Source organism: Cetorhinus maximus, chromosome 7 (genome assembly GCF_964194155.1).
Source record: "Cetorhinus maximus chromosome 7, sCetMax3.hap1.1, whole genome shotgun sequence".
In the NCBI taxonomy this organism is placed as follows: domain Eukaryota; kingdom Metazoa; phylum Chordata; class Chondrichthyes; order Lamniformes; family Cetorhinidae; genus Cetorhinus; species Cetorhinus maximus.
In genome coordinates this window covers 66705458-66731697 of record NC_135885.1, presented here as the reverse complement: position 1 = coordinate 66731697, position 26240 = coordinate 66705458, and the positions used below count along the sequence as shown (strand labels likewise).

Below are 26240 nucleotides of genomic sequence, written 5' to 3'. Positions count from 1 at the left end.
TTGGAGATTATAACTGGACAGCTTATAGCTGATATCCCTAATTGTCCAGTTAGATTTAACGGGAAATTGAAATCTTACTGGAGCCAGCTGACTTGTTTACTGGTTGAACTGTACACAACTGGAATAACTGGCACATACATTGGAAAACCTGTAGGGATTCCACTTGTCCAATTGACTTCAAATGTAACCATTTGAATCTCACCAGGATTAGTTGCTTCTGCTGGAACTAGCTGACAGGCAAACTGCAACCAGTTGGAATTAAATGGATCTAGTTCCATATTTCTGCTGCAATGATTCTTTGAACTGGAGAGTATACCAGTTGAAGCCAACTGTTTTTTTTTCTCAATGAGAAGCATGAAAAGGCCATTTCAGGAGTAACCATTGCCTCAAGTACCTTAGTTGCCATGATATAGTATCAATTATAACTCAATGATAGCATTTATTACATTCAAAGTGATTAGGAAATACCCTCCCATTCTCTGATAACCTGTCAAGAATGGATAATAGTAAAAACTACATGGGCATCAATTGAGAACATGAGTTGAAAAAGTGGCAGATATAAGTGGAACAAAACTAAAAGAAAACCAATTACAAATGAACATCAATAACCAAATACAAGTTATGAACATAAGAAATTACTAATATTACAAATAAACATACAAATACAATGGGGAAAGATAACCCCTTTCTGCACTTTCCCTCTGTGGGCCATCTGTTCCCCTTGACTGGTAATGGCCTGCATCCCAGTACCTGCCTCACCCTCCCCTGTGCTCAATACATCCTTCCCACTCCCCGTTGCCGTTTCTGGCTGCCTGGATACCTGCCTCACCCTCCCTGGCATTCGACGCCTCTCTCCTGCTCTTTGCCGACCTGGTCCCGGTCGCCAAAACTCTTATTGGGGATGCTTGTCCTCCTTCTTCCAATCGCATCGCCCGAGCCCTTAGTGAGAATTAACGGCTCAGGAGGTGTGATTGGAAGGAGGCAATGTGGCCTCAACAAAAGAATTGGTGACCAGGAGGTCAGGAGGCAGCAGGAGAGAGGAGTCAAATGCCGAGGGAGGGAGACATGAGTACTGGGGCAGCTGGGAATGGCGATGTCATGAAGAGATTAATGTCTATAATTGTATTGGAAATTATTTTTTTTAAATAGAGTTTAGTGGTGTCTGTGTCTATGTGTGTGCCTTAATTGGATTAAAGCCAGCTAATCTGGGTGCTTTGATGTATAGAAAGAAGTAGGTTTGAAATGGTAATTAGATAAACATGGGGAAGTTTAGAAACATAGGTGTCAAGGGGGCAATTTGCATTTTTAAATAAAGCATTCAAAAGAATGGGGGAAATCTTGCACCTAGCTAGAAGATGCCAAGCAATGTGTTTATTTTTTTAACTTACTAATAAAATTGGTGGAATCATAGGGTGTTATTGTTAGAAGAGCTAAAATTAAAAACCTAGTAATACAATAGGAAATTTACATTCAAAAGAAAAGCTAGGTATAAACAGAAAGGAGTTTGTGTGTGTAAGGCAGGGGCATTTAAGATCTAACCAGCCTGTACACCTGCAACTGTGTCTGCAAGGAACCCCATTTTGAACTCATAAGGTCAAATGTACTTTGTCTGGGGTCTTTTAAAATCTATGAGTTTTACTGTTGCCTTAGTGAGGGGTGTAACTGACTGTCAGATTAATTTGGGGATTTGTTTAAAAGTTAGTATAGTAGGAATTTGTAGCCATGTGTATGTGTTTAATTTGTTGTTAACTTAATAAATGCTTAGTTTTGTTTTATACAAAAACCTCTTGAGACTCGGTGGTCTTATTATTACTGAATTCAAAGCCCGCATCTTGAATCATACAAATTGCAAAAATGGATTATGACAGTTATTTCAAGTTTCCCTCTAGGATTTGAACAACTCAGCCCCTACCATTGGCTGTGTCATAATAGCCATAACAGAGAATGAGGAGAAAGCTTCAGTATTGGGGAGGGCGGGAGCGGCTGTTACCAATAAGCCGGAGAGAGGCGGCCATTACCAGGGAGTGAGGCGGCCATTACCAGGGAGTGAGGCAGAGACAGTGAGAACAGCCCCCTAGCTCCCTGGAGCAAGTGCAACAACCACGTGACTCTCAGAGAGGAGGCAGAATTAAACTGGGGGAAGCCCTGCCCTTTACACCCTGATTGGCCAATTTTAGCAAAAACATTTTCTGATAGGCCACAGTATTGGTCAATCAGCAGTGTGTGTTCCAGCCCCTGCAGTGTTGCATTCTGGGTGAAGGAGGGAAAATTTGTTTCTTTGAATTTTCTCTGAGGAGAAGGGGTGAGTATTTGGCAGTTTTACTGGAGACAGGTTTGAGGCCATGGAGCAATGGAATGATTTTAATATAACTTATTTAAGCATTCAAATAACATCTTTGCTCTTTTTTCATAGGTAGCTCTCTTTTTTTTCACTTAATTCTTCAGCATTTGTCAGAGTTTGCCTTGATTAGATCCTTGATCAACAGTACATTTGACGAATTGTACACAGCAACATAAATCCCTGTATTGTGCAATGGATCCTATCAAACAGTGGTGGACTACAAGAAGTAGAGTAGAAAGTGGACTTTGAGTTCTAAGCTCATCCCCATGCAGCCAATTGTTAGTCCTCCTTGGAGTTTCACTCAATACTTTAGTAGAGAGGTCAGTGATTAGGGGAAATGATTGGTAGAATAAATTACAATATATCAACTATTTGTATAAAAAACTATTTACGAATTCAGTCTCTCTGGAGATTCTTCAAATGTGTCGAACGTCGTAGTTCTGTGACTTTGGATGGTTTACCTGAGGCCTCCCTTTCAGGATGTATCTGTCCACTAGGCTCTCCAGTAGGAACCTGTATGTTTGCCTCTTTGACTCTCTTAGGCTCAAAGGATCCTACAGGTACTTCCAAACCAAGTGGACTTCCTTCTATATGTGGTGTAGACTCCAACGGGAATGCTTGCATCCTCTTTAGGGCCTCTCCTGCTGCCCCTCCCCTCCAAGTTCAACAATATGAAGGTCAACTATCAGGAAGGCTGTCAAAATCAGGATGTTGTGCAAGGCTAATTTCAACACGGCATGATCAGCTTCCTGTTGTGTAAAAAAAACTGTTTTTTCCGGGGCCTTGTTAATAATTCCGCTTTTTCTTCCTACGTGTCTTTTTTTGAGGGGTTTTCTTCTTGGCAATGCAGACTTTAATCTTGGCCTTCTTTTCAATTTCCCTCTTGGCCTGACTAGGCTCAGGTATAAACTCAACTTGAGTGAACTCAGTGGTTGAGTCTTCCAGCATTTCCTCATCTGTCAGCTCCTTTGAAAACTCAGGGGGTCTCTATTTTCACATAGCTAATTCTTCAGCTCTTCCATTTCTATTTTATATTTGTTAGTTGTTTCCTGAAGAATTAAGCATTGTAGTGTTTTCTCAGCTAATTTATTCTTCATCGTGGCCAGAGAATTCTTTCTGTTCTTCCTCATGCATTTTTTAGTAGTACAAATTGGGATCTGAGGGAATCTTGCAACATGTGAAAGCTTTTCTTTTTCTTTTCAAAGGTTACAGACTTCAACTCAAACTCTGTCCTGAAGCATCACCTCTACGAGTTCCTTTTGTTGAGTCTTTTCATGCTACTTTTTCCAAACAGTAACATTTGCTGCTTCTGATTGAGATCTCAGTAATCTCTCAAGATTAATCTCTCTTAACCACTTCCTTCCGAGGACACTCAGTCCTCTGCCTGCTATCACTATTAGGGGTAGATTAACAGACTTATTTCCATACTATACTGGAACCTTGCAAATACCTCTTACTCGTATGTCTTCACCTGTATGCGTCTTTAATTGAGCATCTGAATTTTCCAGATTTAATGAGTGGTCTCCTTCAGTCAGATATTTGAACATATGTTCCCCTATAACTGTCGTGGATGCCTCTGTATCCATCTTCATTTGGATGGGTTTCCCGTTGACTTCCACTGTCACATAGGTTGACTCTGTTTTACCCATTTTTAAGTTGTGTGGTGAGTAAATATCTGACTCTGTTTCTTCTGGTTCTTCTATTATGTGGATTTCACAATTTCTACCTTAAAGTTTTGTCTTCATCTGTCGTTACAATATTGCAAAATGTGCCCATTACAATGGTAAGAGAAACACTCAATTCTTTTAAATTGTCATTTGCTTGCAGGCTGCCTGGTCCCATTTCTGCCGTTATTATTGCAGATTTTATCTGTTAAACCTTTGCTTTTTGCTAGTCTGTTAATGGCGGCTGTTTCCCGCTTTTCCGCAGAACCCTGCGCCATTTCTAAATGGTGCTTCCCTCCCGACGCGAAGGATGGCGCCATTTTGTGCTCTCTTGATTGTTTCTGAATCCCTGACTGCATTTTTCCATTGCGAGTGCCAACTTCAGCACCTTGCTGAAGTCTAAATTTGTTTCTGACAACAATCTTTTTTGAATGACGTCTTCATTAATCCCACATACTAATCAGTCTGTTAACATGTCGTTAATTGATGTCCCGAACTCACAGTGCTCTGTCAGCTGTTTTTAGGCTGCTAAATAGCAAGCGACTGTCTCTCCAGGGGCGCGAAAAATGCTGTGTTGTTACCGAGCGTTTTGGCTAAAAGTGGATTTTCACAAGATTTACCAACTCATCAAAGCTCTTGGAATCTGGGGCATTGGGTGCCGTTAGGCCACGAATTAGGCCGTATGATTTACCGCCACATGTCGATAAGAGGATCGCTCGCCTCTTCTCCTCCCCCACTATGTCATTGGCCAAAAAGAACAACAATATAATGTGACCAGTCATCAGTGGCCTGATCTAATGGTTCAATACGGTCAAACTGTGGCATACTGGAGGGAGATAACTTCGACGACTATGATGAAGGCGGTACTTACAATCGCCTTGCAAGGTACGGCTGATTTACTTCTGTTGAAGTTCCGCGGCTTTCTTTGGTGTTATCAACTAGTTGTGTTTTGCCTCGTCACCAGTTGTTATGTTCCAACTGTCAAACCACTTTGTTCAACGAACACGGTTGCATGCCTATCTACTGGTGAGTGAGTTGGTAAAGAAGATACTGCAGATGCAGAGACCAATGTAAGATGAAGCACATGTTGTTTATTAACACAAGTTAATAAACAACTTGTGCTTATTAACACTAACACACGTGTGCTTCTCAAACCAGAACCTATTCTAAACTACTGATTAACATTGTAGCCCATGCTACACAGCAATTGGGTATTATAGTCACGTGGTCAATCTACTCACATTCTCTTAAAGATGTATTGCACCTCAGATTACCACATGGAAAATGCCTTCTCATTGATTTCCATTGCAAATGGTTCAAAACTAAATGATTTCAAAAATATCTTCTCTCTGGCAGAATTAAGGAGAAGTCTGCCTGCAACAGAGGCCTGAGAGCAACAATAGAAAAGAGAATTGCTGCAAGGAAGATTTGGGGGCCTCCCAGTCCAAGAAAAAAACAGTTGGAGGCTATGAACCACAAGGTACAGGAGGAAACTGTAGAACTGTGAAAAATAGGCGAGATACAACTGTTATTTTAATGTTACATAGCACACCTTTCTGTGACTAATGCAGCTCTGTTGATTCAGAAACAGATGATTGAATGAATTGAATTTGTGCAACGGCCTCCCAACACTGATATGTGAATGATGCAAATTATTTTTCACCATGTTGCTAGGTGAGGTGATGCACTGGCACCACACAAGAAAAGAGTGTTGGAGATACCTGCACCACCCAGGCAGAGTCAGCAAGTCCCCTATATAGAGCACAAAGAGGCCAGTGAGCAGTTGTACATTGCCATTAATGACAAGGTAATAATTCTTAGAATTAATTTTCAAAACATTTGATAATCAAGGTTGGTTATTATGACAGTAGGTGCCGTGTTGCCTCCATCACTAATGATTTGTCATTCATTGAGACTGAACTGTTGAATAACCTCACATAGAGTCTGTAGTTAATCTATTTTAAATGTACGATACTGAGTATGTTCCTTATTTTACTTACAGGTAAAACTGCCAGGTGGTATTGAGATACCAGAGGGAATGTGGAATAAGGCACACAGCCAAAGGATGAATTCATCGTTTGCCAAGACTTTGGCTGTTGGCATCTGTGGGTCCAATGAACTGGCAGGCTGTTTTATTGCAGGCAACATAAAGAATGCAATTTCTTGTAGCAGGAGGTTGGCTTGGAGACCTTTTGTCACCTGTTTTGGAAGTCCCCAACTAATTTCAAGTTTAAACTTTTTCTCCTACTTTACAGCTTGTTTTTTCCTGCCACATCAGACCCAAGGGAGGAGGTTTTCAAGAAGGAGTTATATCCATGAAGATTCAGGACCTCAACAAGAGACAAAAATCCAGTGAAGCATTCAACATGTAAATGCTTAAGTTCAGTATTTAAGTTCAGAGAGAGAGACACACACACAGTGAGAGACTGCTGCAATTTAACATTTCTGCACTTTAACTGTATTTATTTTTTCGGTCCTGGCCTGTTTTGCATCATGTGGTTTGTATTTTTATGTATCACAATGAAATTTGAAACTGATGGTGCAGTCCAGTCAAGTTATATTTCACCTCAGCACACAGACACATTATTGATAGTTTTTTTCATTTATTAGTGGCATGTATACGAATGGAGTGAATTAATTTTCTAGATTTTCCCTTTTGCAAGTTTTGAATACTTAGCTGCAAGGTGACTAGCTGTCCCATATTTTAAGGGTTTGTCCCTTGACTGTTTGTCCCATAAGGGATGCCCCTGTGTCCTGTATTTTCTAGAACAGCCTGTGGAGACTGATCCTGGGAGTCTGCAGGGTGAGTTTCAGTGATTCAAGTGGCACCAGAATCGAGCGAGTCAGCCAGCAGGAGGTCTTAGCAAGATAAGTTGTAACTCCAGCCCCTGATCTCAATTAGAAGAACCTCCACCCCTCTCAGCATACCCCCCCCACACTTACCAAACCTCCATTTTCTGCACTCACGGTCAACAACACCCCACCCACTACCCAGTCCCACAGTCAAAGTGTTCCTTTAAAAGAGTTGATCAACCAGGGCTAGTACATTTAACCAGGTTAACTGGACATAACTAGAACCAGCTTGATGACTCAAATGGAAATAGTTCAACTGGGAGCAGCTCAACTGGACATTTGGGAAGAGCTCAACTGGCCAGTTGAGAGCTGGTCAACTGGGAATAGCTCAACTGACTGACTAGGAGTAGCTCAACTGGGACCAGTTCCAATTCCCATTTAAATTTGAACCAGTTACAACTGATTTTTCCACGCCACTAGTCACATCTTGCCAATTAAAAACAGCCCATTATCCCCACTCTTTGTCTCCTGCCACTCAGCTAATTTTCTAACCAGGTCAACAATTTGTCCTGAATTCCATGAGGTTGAACCTCAGATAACAGTTGGACTTTAGCAAGTGAGTTCTGAAAGCCCATATAAATAACATACATAGACATTCTGCTGTCTGCTATTTTAGTTACCTCTTCAAAAAGTTAAATCAGGTTTGTCAGGCATGGCTGGTGAGTACCTCACAGACATGCAGGAGCAGCTGACAGAGGCTGTGACCACTGAGGCCCTTGACAGTTGGAGGATGCTGACAGGCCTCTGGCTTCGGCCATACTGAATCTGCTGGAGTTGCAGTGTAGACTGCAGAGCTGCCAGAAGCTATACACAGCCATGCGTGGATGATGGAGGAGTCCATCCAGACCATGGCTTCTGCCATATGTCTCAGGCGTGTGAGCACATGGCTTCCTTCATGGAGAGGTTTGCGACTGTCATGGAGAAGCAGGTCCAGCAGACCACTCAGCAGCTGCTGGGTGTGCACACAAATCTGCATACCATCGTTTGGGCTCTAGGCAGCAGTGGTCAGGCAAGAGGAAGATGGGGTCCTTGGAGTCTCCTCCAGGTGCCCCTCCATTTCCGGGAGATGGAGGTGCCATTTTCCACGAAGAGGGAGGAGATGCTGCAGCCTACTATATCTTGGGGCCCCTCTCAAGGTGCTCTGAGAGTATAGAGGTGCTCCTCAGCCCCTCTGCCAGTGATCCGACCACCTCCAGTAGAAGCAGCCATAAAGGAGGTATCTGCACTGGTGCAAGAGCCACTCATCATGCCGGGGTCCTGCAGGCCTCGGGCACCCAGAGGAAAGCTATCAAGGTCATCTCAGGCCACAGGACATCGCATTCAGTAGCCTGCCTACATCTCAACAGCAGGTGCCTGAGCTATAACTCATCGGAGCACTTGGAAGCGCATTAGAAAGAAAACTTTGAAACACCAGGGTGGCACAGTGTTTAAACCTTTGATGTTAATAAATGGTTGTTGTGTTTCATTAAATTGTGTTTATATATTTATTCCTGTTTCCTTTACTCAGTGTTTGACAGCTTCTGATAGCTCTGTTAATCCTTGGACCTTTTTTGAAGGGGTCAAGGCAGAGTGTGGCCATCTCCATGCATTGGGCACTGGGCTTGGGGAGGCTGGGAGTTGCACGGTGGTAAGTAATATGTCTGATGAGATGCAGGAGAAACGTGGCCTGTTGGGGTGCGGCGGGCAGCTCAGGGGCCTGATGTCTCTAAAAAAGCTGTGAATCAGGTTGTCATGAGCTTCCCTGGCAGGTATCTCTAAGGGGGCAGCTTGTGGTGCTGGTGTGGGATGTTGCTGTCCTGCCTCCTCAGCTTCCTCCTTCACATTCTCCTTGTCAGAAGAGGAGTGAGTGTCGTCCATGTTCTCTGGAGTCAAGGCTTCACCCTCTCTGCTGCGCAAGATTGTGAGGATGCAGCAGACGACAATGATTCTGGAAACCCTTGCTGGATCGTATTGCAGAGCTTCTCCAGGATAGCCCAAGCAATGGAACCTCATCTTGAACAGACTTGTTTTTTGTTTGACCATTGCCTGGATCAAGCTGTGGCAAACATTGTACTGTTTCTTGGCCTCAGAATGAGGGTTCCTCAGTGGTGTCAGCAGTCATGTTTTGAGACAGTACCCTCTGTCATTGAGCATTCATCCATGGAGGTGGCGAGGGGTTGAACAACTGTGGCCATTAGGAATGCCGGAGCACATATGCATCACGAGTGCTTCCCGGGAAACACCTGCAGATGCATTTATGGAGTAGTAGCCCTTCCTGTTGACCAAGGCTGCAGGCTGGTCCAATGGAGCTTTGATGGCCACTTATGTGCAATCTATACACCAGTGGAGGGCAACTGCAGGCCGCCAGTGGCCCATCAGGGTTCTGAGTGTGGCCCATGAGACATTTTTTGACCATTGCCCATGCCCAGGGTTGCCAGATTTCGCTGGTTTCCGTCCATGCCTACCAGTATTACTAAAGTGATATGCATGTGAAGTGAGGTACCTGCTGATTGCACACTACATTGACTGTGAGAGCCATGCCTTCCCTCTGCGTCCAATCAAAGCGCTGCTACGGTTCAATCGGCACGCCCCGCAAATTCTTATTCATGGGCTCATGGTTAGTGCACGTGCCCAATTTCAATCTTGCGGCCCACTGAGATGAAGGAGGGCCACTCATGCAGCCCACTCACTAGCCTAGGTTGCTCATCACTATATTACACCCTGCACATGTGGAAATTCTGCAATGGCTCTGAAGCCAATCTCTCAGCTTGGCTATCAGTGTCAGTGTGGAATCGCATAAACTCTCCAGCCCTCTTAAACAGAGTGATGGTCACTTCCCTAATTCAGCGGTGTGCGTCTGCCTGGGATGTCCCCCACATGTCAGAAGGGCCGGAGGTGTAGAAATTCAGCATTGCAGTGATTCTCACTGCCACAGGCACTTGGTGTCCATCCAGTCCCATTGGTCACAGTTTGTCCTGCAACATTATGCAAAGGTTGGTGACGGACTCTCTTGAGCAGTGCAGTCTTCTCTTGCACTGGCGCTCTGACATATGCAGGTAATTACTGCAACTTCTGAAAGCTCTGAAACGTGGCATGAGTTGCCTTCGGCCTCTCTCCTGATGCCATTCCACATGGCACCGTGATGCAGACGGTCCAGCCGTGGGCCATGCCTCTTGCTGCTCCTGCTGCCCTGGTAATGGAGGCTCTGGGGTCTGGTGTACCCTTCCTTTTCCCATCTCCTTCATTATTCATGGATCCAAAAAGACTGGATGGATGAGTCCCACCTTTGGATGAGCCACCTCTTCACTGGCTGCTGACCTTGGATGCAGTGTCCAGCTGTTGCCCTTTGGCTTCCCACCTTCAAAGGTGTTTGACCTTTTGCTTCCTTCATGTATTTTGTGATTTGAGCAGCATTATCAGCTTTCCCTGTAGATCATAAGGGCTTCAATGAGAAGGTTGAGTGGTTGACATAGTAGGCTTTACTAAAATTTCTGGTCTCCATACTTGCAAACCAAGGTACCTGATCCAAACAACTTCAACTGGGATCCATATCTAGTCATCTGCAGTATCCTGTCCTATTTGCAGCAGAATCTTCAGGGTGAAATCGGCTTTAGTAGTCACCTCCGTACCCAACAGAATCCTATCAAACACCCCAAATGATGAACACGGTCATCTTCGCCTCGAAGGACAAACGTGAGATCTAATGGCTGTTGCTTGCAATACACATTAACTTTTGAATTTTGCAATGAATTGAGTTCAGGTAATTTGAAAAGTAATCTGTGACAATGAGATAATAATTTGAGTAAAAAATCAAATATATCCATGACAGCTTCTGCCCAGAATGTCATGTGATTTCTTTATCTCTTTGCATATTTGCTGTTACGTGTCATATATTGGCTATTGGTTAAGCACATCTGCAATTAGTGTAGGAGAGACAGTGGCGTATTGCTATTGTCACTGGGCTGGTAATCCAAAAACCCAGGGTAATGCTCTGTGAACCCAGGTTCAAATCCCACCATGGTGGAATTTGAATTCAATAAAAGCCATAAAACAATTATTGTAAAAGGCCACCTGGTTCACTAATTTCCTTTAGGGAAGGAAATCTGTTGTCCTTACTGGTCTGGTCTACATGTAACTCCAGACCCACAGCAATGTGGTTGATTCTTAAAAATGCCATCTGAACAAGGGCAGTTAAGGATGGCCAATAAATGCTGGCCTAGCTAGCGATGCCCACATCCCATGAACAAATAATGAAAAAAATACTGGGCCAGTTCGAGTTTTCAATTCCTTGATGGTTTTGATGTATTTTCCCAAAGTAAGCTTTCTTTGGCTGACATGGTAGTGTAGTGGTTATACCATTGATTTCACAATCCAAAGATCATGAATTCAATTTCCACCTTGCAAGTCATGAAGCTGAGTTAAATAAATTTGTTAAGTTGTGGGACGGTACCAGAAAAATGACCATGCCAGCTTTTGGTTTGTTGTAAAAACCCAAATGATCCCTGGGAAGGATTCCAGTTCCACACACTTTTGACTTTTATGTTCTCTGAAATGGGTGAATAAGCCACTCAATCAAACAATCATTAAGAAGGCGACTTACTGTTTTCACAATCATGGATGAGCAATAAATACAGCCGTGCCAGCATCATTCAAATCCTGAAAACAGATACCAAACAAGAGGTACAAGAGTCCTGTAACTTTAAAGCCGTTCTTTGGTTCATCTATGAAATCCCAATAATTATGTACCTCAGAATCAACTTCAGAACCCTTGAAAAATCAGGGATCTCCTACTTTTGTAATGATTGGTCTTTCGAAGTTCCTGTCAACATCTCAATTATTCTTGCTTTCAAATTCGGGAAACAAGATACCAATCATTGTTGTTTGCTTATCTTTGACATTGGTTTCACACAGGTAATTTCAATGGCAATTACTCTTGTGCTTCCTTGTTTGTTGCTGGACTTTTCCCAGCCGTTGGCCATGTTTTCATTTGCTTCTCCCCTAAATGAGGATATCATACAGAATAACTGCCACTCCTTCAGTCATCTAGGATTTGCGACTTTTAGGTTGAAACATCTATAGAATTGAAGTGATCCTAAAAGGCATTCAAGTATACACATATCTACTAAAAGGATTATTAAATGTCCACAACTTTAATCAATCTCTGTTTAATTGTAATTCCAATAGCCACAAATTCAACCAATTTGAAGATCTGAGCATTTGATATTCATGGCATCTTCTCTATTGGTCTACAATGGATAATGTTCTTTTTTAAATTAATTAAGTTTAATTTGAATCTTTAGGTTTGAGGGTTTTCGTGGATTCAGAAGCCATTTAAAAATGGTGGACAGGACCCGATTCCAGGATTCCTGTCCCCATTCCCTGTGGCCTTAGCTTTTACTGGCACAGGATAAGTGTGCAGGTGACAGGCGTGCACACTGCACTCCTGACCTGGCCGGTTGCATTGCAGAAGTAGGCATCTCCTAGCGCACCACAATTTTTGTGGAGTCGTTCAAGATTCTCCATGGCTTGTGATTCATGGATCTCAGAAGAGTCATGAATCATAGCCTGGATATAGGAACATTTTGAAAGGTAAGTTCAAAAGATCTTACCCATGCCCTTCATGCCAACACATGCTTCCCATCCATCCCTATGGCTACTTCTAGCCTTAATGCCAACTCATGCCCACCCACCCACAATGGCCCTTCCTACCCTCTATACCAACTCAATGCACTTCCATGCCCATTCACCTAGTATACAGAACCAATTACCCCTACAGTAATAATGACATGTGTGAAACTGCTTAGAAAAAGACACCCACATATAATTTTTTAAAAATGGTGTTCCTACAATCCCATATAAGTGCCAATCAAACAGATCATTAAAATGTCAATAACAGTAAGCACTTCACACCTTGTTCAAATAAACATTGTGACATTGGCAAGAGACATTACAGAAAAGAAAACCTTATAAAGATGTCAATCAAGCAACATCAACAGTTCTCTCTAGCTGTATAAACAACCATTGCTTGGATATTCCTTTTATGAGTTTGGCTCTCAGCCAAGCCTCAGCTGAGACCCCAGACTCATAAAAGAATTATGAGAGTAGGAGGTTGTTTACATAGCTAGAAAGAACTGTTGACTTTGCTTGTTGACATCTTTATGTGGTTATAAGTTATTTTTTTCTGTGATCTTTTTTGTCAGTGTCTCAATGTTTATTTGCACAAGATTAAGAGGTGTTAAGTGCCTAAAGCTTCGATGATTGATATTTTAATGGTCTGTTTGATTGTCACTTTTCTACGTTTATAAGAATACCATTTAAAAAAAAATTACAAATAGGTATTTTTTCTAAGTAGTTTCACTCATGTCATCGTTACAATAGGGTTCATTGGTTCTGTACTTAGTGTATACTGGGTTTATAGGCATGGAAGAACCATAAGTTGGCATGGACAGTATGAGGGACCATTAAGATTGGGTGGGGACATGAGTTGGCATTGAGTTGGCATGGGTGCACGGAGGTTGTTAGGAGGGAGTGGATGGAGTTTGATGGGATGTGAGGGGTGAGGGCTAGAAGGCCTAAAATGTAACCAACCAACTGGGACGAAGTCCCAGAGAACCAAGGCAGACCTTTTAACCAGCTCATCTTGGCATTCAGCTGCCCCTATAGCCGCCGCTGATCTGCTTCCGGGAGTGCGGGCCTAACTGTTTCTCCCATCTGCCCTCCCACAGCGAAGATTGGGTCATCTGAGGGCCTTTCTACCAAGGTGTGCCTTGTACCAGTGAGCCGGGAAATTTTGCAACTGAGCTACTCACCTCAGTAGCAAAACTCCAGGCTGAGGTATATTCATACTTTGTTCAATATTTGGTTTAACTACTGTTGCGATACTACTGATCGACAGGCTTGTTTCTTTAACTTAATCACCTCAGGTTTCTCTATTCTATCTAGCTCATCATGTATTTCACAGATTTCAAATGGCGTTTTCCCTGCTGGCTATGTGGATTATCTGTAGTAATATGTTGTGTTTTCCTGCTATGAATTCCAAGCTGTTACATACATTGGCGAACTTCTCTAACACGGCATTTATTGTTAGTGTTTATATCACCTATTTTTTATCAATCCTAAATGGCAGAATACTTGTGGTCTACTTGCTGTTCCAGGGTTTAGAAATATAGTCTTTGATATTTGTTTTTGTATTCACACACCACATCATATTTTCCTATGGCTTGATGTTCTGGCCAGAATACATCACCACCTTTGGTTTGACTTGCTCAATTTTGTACTGAAACTCTGTAAACCAACTGTAACATTGAAATAAATTGAGCTCCTGTGTCTAACTTAAAATTACCAGTTAATGGTCTGCCATTTATCTTGATGTTGACGTGCTTACTCAACATTATCTCCTGTCTGAATCTCATCCATAAAACAAATCATTCTCATTCTCTCACATTATGTGAACTTTCTTTTAGTATTCTTTTGTTTATCTGATCAGGACATTTTTGCTTTGGCTTTGCACACTTTAACAAAATGGTTTTGTTTTTCATACTGTATAGACATTTGGACGCGCACTGGGCGGTTTTTTCCCTTATGCAATTTGCCACAATGACTGCCATGATTTGTTGATCAGGTACATATGATCTTTTTCCCACACTGTGCAAAGTGACATCTCTGCTCCATTCACATTATTTATCGAACTGACAGTATTACATGGGTGCTTTATCTATGTTTTGCTGACTTCTGCTGCGATGCAAGTATCAACTGCTCTCTATGACTCTAAATCTTTGCTTCAGGTATCTGGCTTTTATTTGATCATCTTTAATGACCACAATAGTGTTTTCAATGAGGGATCCACACTGACCAGATCTGTGCTAATATTTTATGTGAAAATTCTCCAATCTCTTATCATAACTTCAGCAGAAGATCAGCGGAACTCCATGAAATTGTGTAAATGCTGTATATGTCATTTCTCTTGGATTTGTACTGACCTTTCACTTAAGTTACAGTGGGAGATCGGGAACCTCTATAGAAATTCCACCCCTTGGTTTTATTCATAAGTCTATGGCATACAAATCTTGAGCTTGAACTCAGTATTGAAGGCTTTTCTTTCATAAATAAGGTTCCTCTGAGGTATGAAATATTCCTCAAGTTTGGCGATTAATAGCTTCGTGTTTCATTTGCCCTCTTCCTTTCCATAGGTAAGTGTAATATGCACCTCTGTTGCTTTCTCAGGTGTTACATATATTAAAGCTCTGGTCTGCAGTTTTTCTATATTGACTTATATGCTAGTTACTGTTGCAATACTTTAAAGCATTGCTTCAAATGTTCCCATGTGTCATAAAATTTTGTTTTCTTGTGATATGCTATGGGAGCTTTAAAAATTCTATTTCTATATTAGTTCTAACACCATGTGTGTTAACTATTTGAACAACAACTCTTCAATATCTTAAACTTTAAGCAAAAAATCTGACTTCTCTGAGCATGAAGGTAAAGTTTCAATGTATACCTGGCCGGTTGAACGTGTATCAGTGTTAAGATTTAGACATGATGCTTTTAGTAATGTGACAACTGTTGACCCTCCTGAATTAATTCTGTTCCTTACAGGAGAAGCCTCTTCAGCGCAGCATCCATTGGAGATTATTGAAGAACCTCCACCCTCCGCTTAGGAGCAACTGTTGGAGGATGCACCATCACATCCTCTCTCACCATCCAGCACCATCGCAGATAGTGGCACTTTGGCAGGGATCAGCGTGTTGGACAGGGGTAATATATGCACTGGTGAGGGCACTTCACAATCGCAAGTGTGGCTCCCAGAGAGCGTGGAGGAGCAGCCCTCGGGCAGTCAGAGTGCCTAGAGTGAGCTAGAATCTGAATGTGAGTCAGATGATGAGTCTCCAGAGTGAAGATATGGCTGGTACACCAGACGTGTGGTGACTGAAAACTCGCATGCATCTATGCAAGAGTCTCCCGAAATGGCTGGTACCTTGAGGTGTAAGCCATTCAGAGGATGCCCGCCCAAAGTCATACAGGGCAAGGGATATAGCAGACCAGACGCCTCTCGCCAATGCAGTCACAAGCGAGGGGGAGCACTGCGCAGGAGCACACACAAACGTTTCTGTTATTATTTACATTCCTCGCAATGAGGGGCATAGGGGTGAGATGTGTCATTGTCATTGTTTTTTGTTTGGTAATCGTTCTCATTAAACTGTAGTGTCAATTCCCTCATCCGTGTGTTCTTTTTCATAGCTGGGAGATGTGTGACTTGTGTCTTTGGGTGAAGGTAGGATTTTCAAATTTGAAGGAGGGCTGAAGAAAATATATATTAAGACCATAAGACATAGAAGCAGAAATTAGGCCATTCGGTCCACCGAGTCTGCTCCGCCATTCAATCATGGCTGATAAGTTTCTCAACCTCATTCTCCTGCCTTCTCCCCGTAACCTTTGATCCCCTTACCAATCAAGAACCTATCTATCTCGGTCTTAAATACACTCAATGACCTGGCCTCCACAGCCTTCTGTGGCAATGAATTCCATAGATTCACCACTCTCTGGCTAAAGAAGTTTCTCCTCATCTCTGTTCTAAAAGGTCTTCCCTTTACTCTGAGGCTGTGCCCTCGGGTCCTAGTCTCTCCTACTAATGGAAACATCTTCCCCACATCCACTCTATCCAGGCCTTTCAGTATTCTGTAAGTTTCAATCAGATCCCCCCTCATCCTTCTAAACTCCATCGAGTATAGACCCAGAGTCCTCAAACGTTCCTCATATGTTAAGCCTTTCATTCCTGGGATCGTTCTCGTGAACCTCCTCTGGACCCTCTCCAGGGCCAGCACGTCCTTCCTGAGATACAGGGCCCAAAATTGCTCACAATATTCTAAATGTGGTCTGATCAGAGCCTTATAAAGCCTCAGCAGCACATCCCTGCTTTTATATTCTAGTCCTCTCGAAATAAATGCCAACATTGCATTTGCCTTCCTAACTACCGACTCAACCTGCAAGTTAACCTTAAGAGAATCCTGGACTAGGACTCCCAAGTCCCTTTGCACTCCAGATTTCTGAATTCTCTCCCCATTTAGAAAATAGTCTATGCCTCTATTCTTCCTACCAAAGTGCATGACCTCACACTTGCCCACGTTGTATTCCATCTGCCAATTCTTTGCCCATTCTCCTAACCTGTCCAAATCCTTCTGCAGCCTCCCCGCCTCCTCAATACTACCTGTCCCTCCACCTACCTTTGTATCATTTGCAAACTTAGCCAGGATGCCCTCAGTTCCTTCATCTAGATCATTAATGTATAAAGTGAAAAGTTGTGGTCCCAACACTGACCCCTGCGGAACTCCACTAATCACCAGCCGCCATCCTGAGAAGGACCCCCTTATCCCCACTCTCTGCCTCCTGCCAGACAGCCAATCTTCTATCCATGCTAGTACCTTGCCTCTAACACCATGGGCTCTTATCTTACTGAGCAGCCTCCTGTGCGGCACCTTGTCAAAGGCCTTCTGGAAGTCCAAGTAGATAACATCCATTGGCTCCCCTTTGTCTAACCTACTCGTTACTTCCTCAAAGAATTCTAACAGATTTGTCAGGCATGACCTCCCCTTGATGAAACCATGCTGACTTTGCCCGATTTTACCATGCACTTCCAAGTATTCTGAAATCTCATCCTTAATAATGGACTCTAAAATCTTACCAACGACTCAGGTCAGGCTAATCGGCCTGTAATTTCCCATCTTTTGCCTCACCCCCTTCTTAAACAGGGGGGTTACATTAGCGATTTTCCAGTCCTCTGAGACCCTCCCTGACTCTAGTGATTCCTGAAAGATCGCCACTAACGCCTCCACTATCTCTTCAGCTATCTCCTTCAGAACTCTGGGGTGTAATCCATCTGGTCCAGGTGATTTATCCACCTCCAGACCTTTCAGTTTTCCTAGCACCTTCTCCTTGGTAATGGCCACCATACTCACCTCTGACCCCCGACTCTCTTGAACTTTGGGGATGTCACTCGTGTCTTCCATTGTGAAGACTGACGCAAAGTACCTATTCAGTTCCTCTGCCATTTCTTTGTTCCCTACTACTACTTCTCCAGCGTCATTTTCCAGCGGCCCAATGTCCACTTTTTCCTCTCTCTTACCCTTTATATATCTAAAAAAACTCTTGCAATCTTCTTTTATATTACTGGCTAGTTTACCCTCATATTTAATCTTCTCCCTCCTTATTTCTTTTTCAGTTGTCCTCTGTTGGTCTTTGTAGGCTTCCCAATCCCCTGGTTTCCCACTGCTCTTTGACGCATTGTATGCTTTCTCTTTAGCTTTTATGCTGTCCCTGACTTCCCTTGTCAGCCATGGTTGCCTCGTCCTCCCTTTCGTATGCTTCTTCTTCCTAGGGATGAAATTTTGCTGTGTCTCCCAAATTACTCCCAGAAACTCCTGCCATTGCTGTTCCCTGTCTTTCCTGCTAGGCTCATCCCCCAGTCAATTCTGGCCAGCTCCTCCCTCTTGCCTCTGTAGTTGCCTTTATTCAACTGTAATACCGTTACATCTGATTCTAGCTTTTTCCTCTCAAGTTGCAGGGTAAATTCTATCATATTATGGTCACTTCCTCCTAAGGGTTCCTTCACCTTAAGCTCCCTTATCAAATCTGCCTCATTACACATCACTAAATCTAGAATTGCCTGTTCCCTAGTGGGCTCCACCACAAGCTGCTCCAAAAAGCCATCTCGTAAACATTCCACAAATTCCTTTTCTTGGGATCCACTACCAACCTGATTTTGCCAGTCTACCTGCATATTGAAATCCCCCATAATCACTATAACCTTGCCTTTCTTACACACCTTTTCTATCTCCTGGTGTATCTTGTGCCCAACATCCTGACTACCGTTCGGAGGCCTGTACATAACTCCCATTATGGTTTTTTTACCTTTGCGGTTCCTCAACTCTACCCACACAGATTCTACATCATCTGACCCTACATCATTTCTTGCTATCGATTTAATTTCATTTCTTACTAACAAAGCAACCCCACCCCCTCCGCCAACCTGCCTATCTTTTCGATAGGATGTATATCCTTGGATATTTAGCTCCCAGTCCTGATCCCCTTGCAGCCATGTCTCCGTAATGCCCACCACATCATACCTGCCAAATTCAATCTGCGCCACAAGCTCATTTACCTTATTTTGTATACTGCGTGCATTCAGATACAACACCTTCAGTCCTGTATTTCCTGTCCCCTTTCTCATTGTCGTCCCTTTATCTGATGTGCTTGAAGTTAGATTCCTAGCCCTTTCCAAACACTCCGTCCTATTTTGTGTTCTGGAGACTTTAATAACCTCTCCTGGGCTCTCCTTTCTTTTCAGTTTTTTCATAATTTTCCATGAAGTTGAATCCACCCCCCCACATGCTAACCTGCTGCTTTGTTTCCCATTAGTCATACTTCTTGGAGTTTTACCCTTCCCTCCCCCCCCCGCCCCCACTTTCTAGTTTAAAGTCCTGTTGACCACCCTATTTACCCTTGTGGGCTATTCTTGTGGGCTATTGGAAAAGTGTGGCTTGTGAGGGCTTCGGGAGTTGCTCAATGTAATTGTGAGATGGGGGGATCTTTGTTCTCAATTATGTGACTTTGCTTTGCAGGGCTGTACACAAACTGCTGCTGTATTAAGGCTTCCCTAGTAAGATCATAAGACATAGGAGCAGAAGCAGGCCATTCAGCCCATTGAGTCTGCTCTGCCATTCAATGAGATCATGGCTGATCTGATAATCCTCAACTCCACTTTCCTGCCTTTTCCCCATAACCCTTGATTCCCTTACTGATTAAAAATCTGTCTATCTCAGCCCTGAATATACTTAATGACCCAGCCCCTACAGCCCTGTGCAGTAAAGAATTCCACAGATTGACTGCCCTCAGAGAAGAAATTCCTCCTCATCTCTGTTTTAAATAGGTGACCCCTTACTCTGAGATTATGCCCTCTGGTCCTAGACTCTCCCACAAGGGGAAACAACCTCTCAGCATCTACCCTGTCAAGCCCCCTAAGAATCTTATATGTTTCAATAAGGTTCCTCTTATTCTTCTAAACTCCAGTGAGTACTGGCCCAACCTACTTAACCTCTTCTCATAAGAGAATCCCTCCATACCTGGACTTAACCTGGTGAACCTTCTCTGGGCTGCCTCCAATGCCAGTATATCTTTCCTTAGATAAGGGGACCAAAACTATTTACAGTATTCTAGGTGTGGTCTAACTGGTGCCTTGTATAGTTTTAGCAAGACTTCTCTATTTTTATACTCCATTCCCTTTGAAATAAAGGCCAACATTCCATTTGCCTTCCCTATTACCTGCTGAACTTGTATGCTAGCTTTTTGTGACTCATGCATGAGGACCCTCAAATCCTGCCAAAATGCATAACCTCACATTTTCCCACATTATATTCCATCTGCCAAGTTTTTGCCCACTTATGTAACCTGTCTATATCCCTCTGTAGACTCTTTGCATCATCCTCACTACTTGCCTTCCCACCTATTTTTGTGTCATCCGCAAACTTGGTGATAGTACATTCACTTCCCCCACTTAAGTCATGAATATATATTGTAAATAATTGTGGCCCCAGAAGTGATCCCTGTGGCACTCCACTAGTTACAGGTTGTCATCCTGAAAATGCCATCCTTATGGCAACTCTCTGTCTTCTATTAGTTAGCCAATCCTCTATCCATGCTAATATACTACCTCCAACATCATGGGCTCTTATCTTATTAAATATCCTTATGCGTGGTACCTTATTGAACACCTTTTGAAAATCCATATGTGTTACATCTACTGGTTCCCCTTTATCTATCCTACTTATTACCTCCTCAAAGAATCTTAATAATTTGTCAGGCATGCTTTCCCCTTATGAACCCATACTGGCTCTGCTTGATATTATTATGCATTTCTAAATGTTCTGCTATTACCTCCTTTGTGATAGACTCTAACATTTTCCCAGGCCAGGATTTTTCCCTTGTTGGGCGGGCTCGGCGGGGGTGGCCGGAAGCGGTTGGGAAGCTGGCTGCTGCCCGTGATTGGGACCAGACCACGGTTTCACTCTGGTGGGCCTCCAACGTGAAACGCACACGGCAGCACTCAGCACTGCCTGTGCACAGAGCTGCCTCAGAGAGATTAAGAGTTTAAGAATTAAAAATAAACATCCTCTCATGTGACTCTGTCACATGAGCAGAGACATGTTCTTAATGAAATGTTAAAGTTTTTATTTTGTTTTTATTTGCTTTAGGAAACCTCATCCCACCCGTGGATGAGATTTCCTAAAAAGTGCAAAGGCCGCTTGGCTTTTTTGCCTGTCTGCCAAACGTAAGGTTGGGCGGGCAGCAAATATAACATTTTATTAGATCTTTAATAACCTTAATAGGCCTGTTAATTGTCGGCAAGCACATTGCCAACTCCGGCACATGCCCGCCGACTGAAATATTGTGCGATGATGTTGGGACACTCACCTGATGTCATCGCGCGTCATCTTACGCTCGAGTGGGTGGGGCATGCGCCCACCCGCTCAGCGAAAAATCCTGCCGCCAATGATGGATGTTAAGCTAACTAGCCTATAGTTACCTGTTTTTTTGTCTCCCTCCCTTTTTGAATAAGGGTGTTACATTGGCAGTTTTCCAATCCTCTGGGACATTTCCAGAATCTAAGGATTCTTGGAAGATTAGTCTCACGGTCATTTGCTTGCTCGTGGTCGGGTACATGCACTGCGACATTGCTGTGCTTCTCTGCCTCATCCTCTCCTTCGACCTCAGATGACTGCTCCTGTTCTGGCCTGTCATCATCCTCCATCCTTGGCATAGTAGTATTGTCACTGGACTAGTAATTCAGAGACCCAAGGTAATGCTCTGGGGACCTGGGTTTGAATCCCACCACGGCAGATGGTGAAATTTGAATTCAGTAAAAAAATTCTGGAATTAAAAGTCTGATGATGATCATGAAATCATTGCTGATTGTCAGAAAAACCCATCTGATTCACTAATGCTCTCTAGGGAAGGAAATCCCTTACCTGGTCTGGCCTACATGTGACTCCAGACACTCAGCAATGTGGTTGACTCTTAAAATGCCCTCTGACCAAGGGCAATTATGGATGGGCAATAAATGCTGGCCTAGCCAGCAATGCCCACATCCCATGAACGCATAAAAAAGTGTCTCCTCTTTGAATAGCTATGTTGTGGAGGACACAGCAGACCACAACCATCAGGCAGACCTGTGAGGGGGGTGCATTGCAAAGCACCTCCTGGCCTGTCAAGGCATCTGAAACACATTTTCAGAAGGGCAATGGTCTCCCCGAAGCTAAACCCCCAATGCATTGGGCCTGGTGAAAAGAGCCAGTATTTGTGAATTCCTAAGGATGTAAGCATCATGGCTATGGCCTGGAAATCTGGCGCACACCTGCATGACACACAGGCTGAACTTTGATTGACTGGAAGCCCTTTCTATTGATGAATGCTCAGGGCTGCCCTGCAGGAGCCTTAATGGCTACAAAGGTGCAATCGATGGCTCCCTGCACCCTGGGGAAACCAGCAATTGTTGCAAAGCCTCGGGCCTTCTCCATTTGGCCTTGCACATCAGTGGTGAAAGTTATGTAATTTCCGGCCCTCCGGAACATTGCATCGTTAAAGACTTGATGCCGTGGTATACTGCCAGCTGGACTATTGCTGCAAGGCCCCCGGACACTGCTGGAAAGGACCCTGTAGCGAAAACATTGAGCGCCGCTGTCACTTTCAGTGCGACAGGCATCTAGTGGCACCTACGGCAGTTTGACACAATCTCTCTAGAAAGCATCTCACAAAGGGACATCACAGTTGCCCGAGAGAGCCTCAGCTTTCTTTGGCATTGAGTTTCTGTTACCTCGAGATAGCTGGAGCGCTGTCTGTACACCCTCAGTGCTGCCTAATGTCTTCGTTGTCTGCAAGGAGCCTCTCCAGGCTCTGCCTGACCTTCAGGACCTTGTGCTAGTATGTCCCTGTCCAGAGCAGCCACTGCCTCTGATCTCACCCTTCTCCTTCTTCTATTCCTCCTAATCCTCCTCTCCTCCTCACTGGAGGATGTGCCTCCTACTGACACCACAATCCCCATCTGTGTAGGAGAGATTACAACACTCACACCGGGTTGAAAGAGAGAGTGGAGGTTTCTGAAGACCCCTCCCAATGAGTGGACAGTCCTTCTAAAGAAATATAATTCAAAATTCTGCAAGGCCCAGTTAAATGAGCACTCCCTGCAACCAGGGCTTTCTGAACTGCAAGGCTGAGACTCTGCTCTCAGCTGCAGTTTAAAAACTGGCCCTAACAAGCCTGCCCTTAAAAAAATGAGTTTCACCCCTGACGTGATTCAGACCTTGAAGGCATTTTATTGCCTTCAGCCCATCTTATTGCACTCTGCGTGCTTGTTAATTGCCTCAATAAGCATTTAAATGGACATTTAAATAACGTGGGCAGGTTCCTAACCTTTTGACCCGCCCATGCAGGGTATTATCTAAAACAAATGTGATGATGTCGAAAACGCTGCCCAACGTCATCACATCTGATATTACACTCCATGAAGCAGGAAACGCTCCCGTTCACAGAGTGTAAAATTCAAGCGCCAGTGTCAGCATCGAGCACGCTGAGAGTGGCATAGCAACCATAGAGTAAAGCTCACTTAAGTTTGCCCAAAAATATGCCTTGGTCTAATACCACAATTATAATCATTACTGGACTAATGAGTTATTTTCATTTCCCAGCCATACTTTCATAAGGCCCTCAAACACCAGGAAACTGTAGGTAGAAATGTGCCATTGTCTGGGCAAATAGGGATAGAATTTAGACAATCAGAAATTCTATCTGAATTGGAGTGAACTCATTATATCACTGTTTACATATGGGCAGGCATATTGTCATGGTATGCAAATGAGGAAAATAAGTTCAATAACATATTTCCCATTATTTGTACCGTAATACTGCCTGGCTTCTGAAAGCCAGTGATGCCAACTTCCTCAAAGAGAATTTAAAAGGTTAGTTTCCTGAAAGTAATCAATCACAGAAATTGACCTAATTAGAAAGTGACAACACTGAAAACATTGTAAACATGTTGGGCCAGGATTGCTGGTCTACATAGCTACGACAACAAAATTATTTACTCTATCCAAGGCTGGTGCCCCATTAACACCGTAAATATCTGCCTGCAATATGTAAATTACCCTTCCTCCAGTAAATTGGCCTAGGTCAAGTATTCTGCCACTCCAAAAGGTATTCTCAGGAATTTCTGGGTCAAGATCCTTGCTCACCTACATGCACTGTTTTATTGCACTTAATTGTCTTAACCAAGTCTTTGCATTAACTATGTACACTGTTATCCATTTTCTGCAATCAATGATCTTATGATTTTTAACATACCTGATAAGTTCAACTGTTTCAGAATACATCATGTATGGAGATTTGGCTTCAAGGGGCCCATGCTCCATTGCATTGCCACACTCAATAAAAGATAATGCGGCATCTATATAATTCACTGCCTTGCCAAACTTTTCCACCTAAATCAAACAAAGATAGATTCAACATTGAAGTTTTCTCATGAGGACATAATAAAATGTATAACATTTCAAAAAGTTAATAGATTCAAATCATAGTACAAAACCACATGTACCACAGCATCAGCTTTGTGCTTCTTTCTCTTTGCCTCTTGCATGTAGTAGTCAGCATTGTGTTGCCTGCAGATATAAATCAAAAAGTTCCAAAGTGGTGAATGTTTTCAAGGTAGATTAACTACAAGAATTGTAGTAAGCAATTGAAAATTGCTGGAGGTTAAACAGTGCGTACAGTGTTGATTATTCTTTGAAGTAGTGCTTAACTTAACACAATTAAAATGTAACTTTTTCAAAGTGCCTTACTCACTTCTCATCAAATACAAGCCTAGGTCTCCAGGAATCTTTTTGCTCCTTTGATGCTGATGACCATGGACTTGTTTGAGGTGGTTGATTTGATAGATTATTGCAAAGGTGATTGCTTTCTGAGTTAATGTGGAGCTCTTTCTGCATCATAAATACAGCAAAATAGTTTTAGTACAGTCTATTGCAAAATAGATCAGAATAAAGAACATGTTAATAATATTCTTCACAAAAGCTGTTTATAAAGGTTTGGACAGTATGATAAACCATGGCTACAATGTGCTAATTAGTAGCTCGTCAAACACTGCAGAACAGTAATTTCATTGAATAGTGACAGCCCACTTGATTCACTGTAAAACTGTTTTGTAGACCTAAGAAGCTGTTGCCAACAATATTAGTGATGTCTGTAAGTTTGGTTCCACGAATCTTCCAATGTTATTATCCACAAAACATAATTGTTAACGGCACTGGACAAGAGGTGAATTAGAGTACAGTATTCAGTACTGGCAGAATCTCTGACAGCTGTGAGTCAGAACCAGCAAGAGTCTCAAGAAGGAATGAGTCACAGAATAAATTAATGGCATTAGCCTTGAGTGGGATTGAATCACTTAATACAGAGGAAAAAGCTGCCAACCAGCACTTAGACTACATATGTGATTTAGCATTGGCAGCTATTAAGGAAGCAACTGTACCGTTCCACACTCCCAGCTGGTGGAAAATGGCTGGTGCAGATTAGTCTGTAAAGTGAGAAAATGTGATGGAACTGGAAAGGAATAAAAACATTTTTTTAAAAAATGGCATAGTATTATCTTGCTTCCTCAAAAAAGCACAAACTGTCCTTCATATAATTCTTAAAGTCATATAGAGTCATTTACAGGAGAGAAGGAGGCCATTGGGCCCATTATATCCATTTCAGCTCCCTCCAGAGCAATCCAGTCAGTCTCACTCCCCCGCTTGATCGCCATAACCCTACAAGTTTATTTCCTTCAAGTTCCCACCCAATTTCCTTTGGAAATTATTGATGTTCCTACTTCCACCACCCTCATAGGTAGCGAGTTCTAGGTCATTACCACTCACTGCATAACAAAAGTTCTTCCTCCCATTCCCTCTGCATCTCTTCCCCAAAATCTTAAATCTGTGTCCCCTAGTCCTTGTAACATCAGTTAATGGGAACTGCTTTTCTTTGTCCACCTTATCTAAGCCTACAATAATTTTGTACAACTCTATCAAATCTCCTTCAATCTCCTTTGCAAGAACAACCCTAGCTTCTCCAACCTAACCTTGTGATTAAACCTCCCCACCACCCCATCCCTGACCATTCTGATAAATCTCCTGTGCACCCTCTCAAGGACTTTCACATCTCCCCTAAATTGTGGTGACTAGAACTGGACGCAACACTCTGGTTGGGGCCCAAGAGCTTTATAAAGGTTCAGCATAATCTCTCTGCTTTTGTACTCAATGCCTCAATTTCTGAAACCCAAGATCTCATATGCTTTGCTAACCAATCTCTCAATATGTCCTTCCACC

The 26240-nt window shown here is 43.0% G+C and overlaps 1 protein-coding gene across 1 annotated transcript in view; it reads right to left on the bottom strand.

The window, feature by feature from the left end:
• The window catches only part of aff3 (AF4/FMR2 family, member 3), a 95795-nt gene that overhangs the window by 42655 nt on the left and 26900 nt on the right, over nt 1-26240 (bottom strand). The window contains exons 5-7 of the mRNA XM_078545644.1: nt 24721-24857; nt 24473-24536; nt 24223-24359 (exon numbers count right to left, since the gene is read on the bottom strand). Of these exons, the coding sequence (XP_078401770.1) occupies nt 24223-24359; nt 24473-24536; nt 24721-24857 (338 nt within the window). The remainder of the gene's footprint in view (nt 1-24222; nt 24360-24472; nt 24537-24720; nt 24858-26240) is intronic.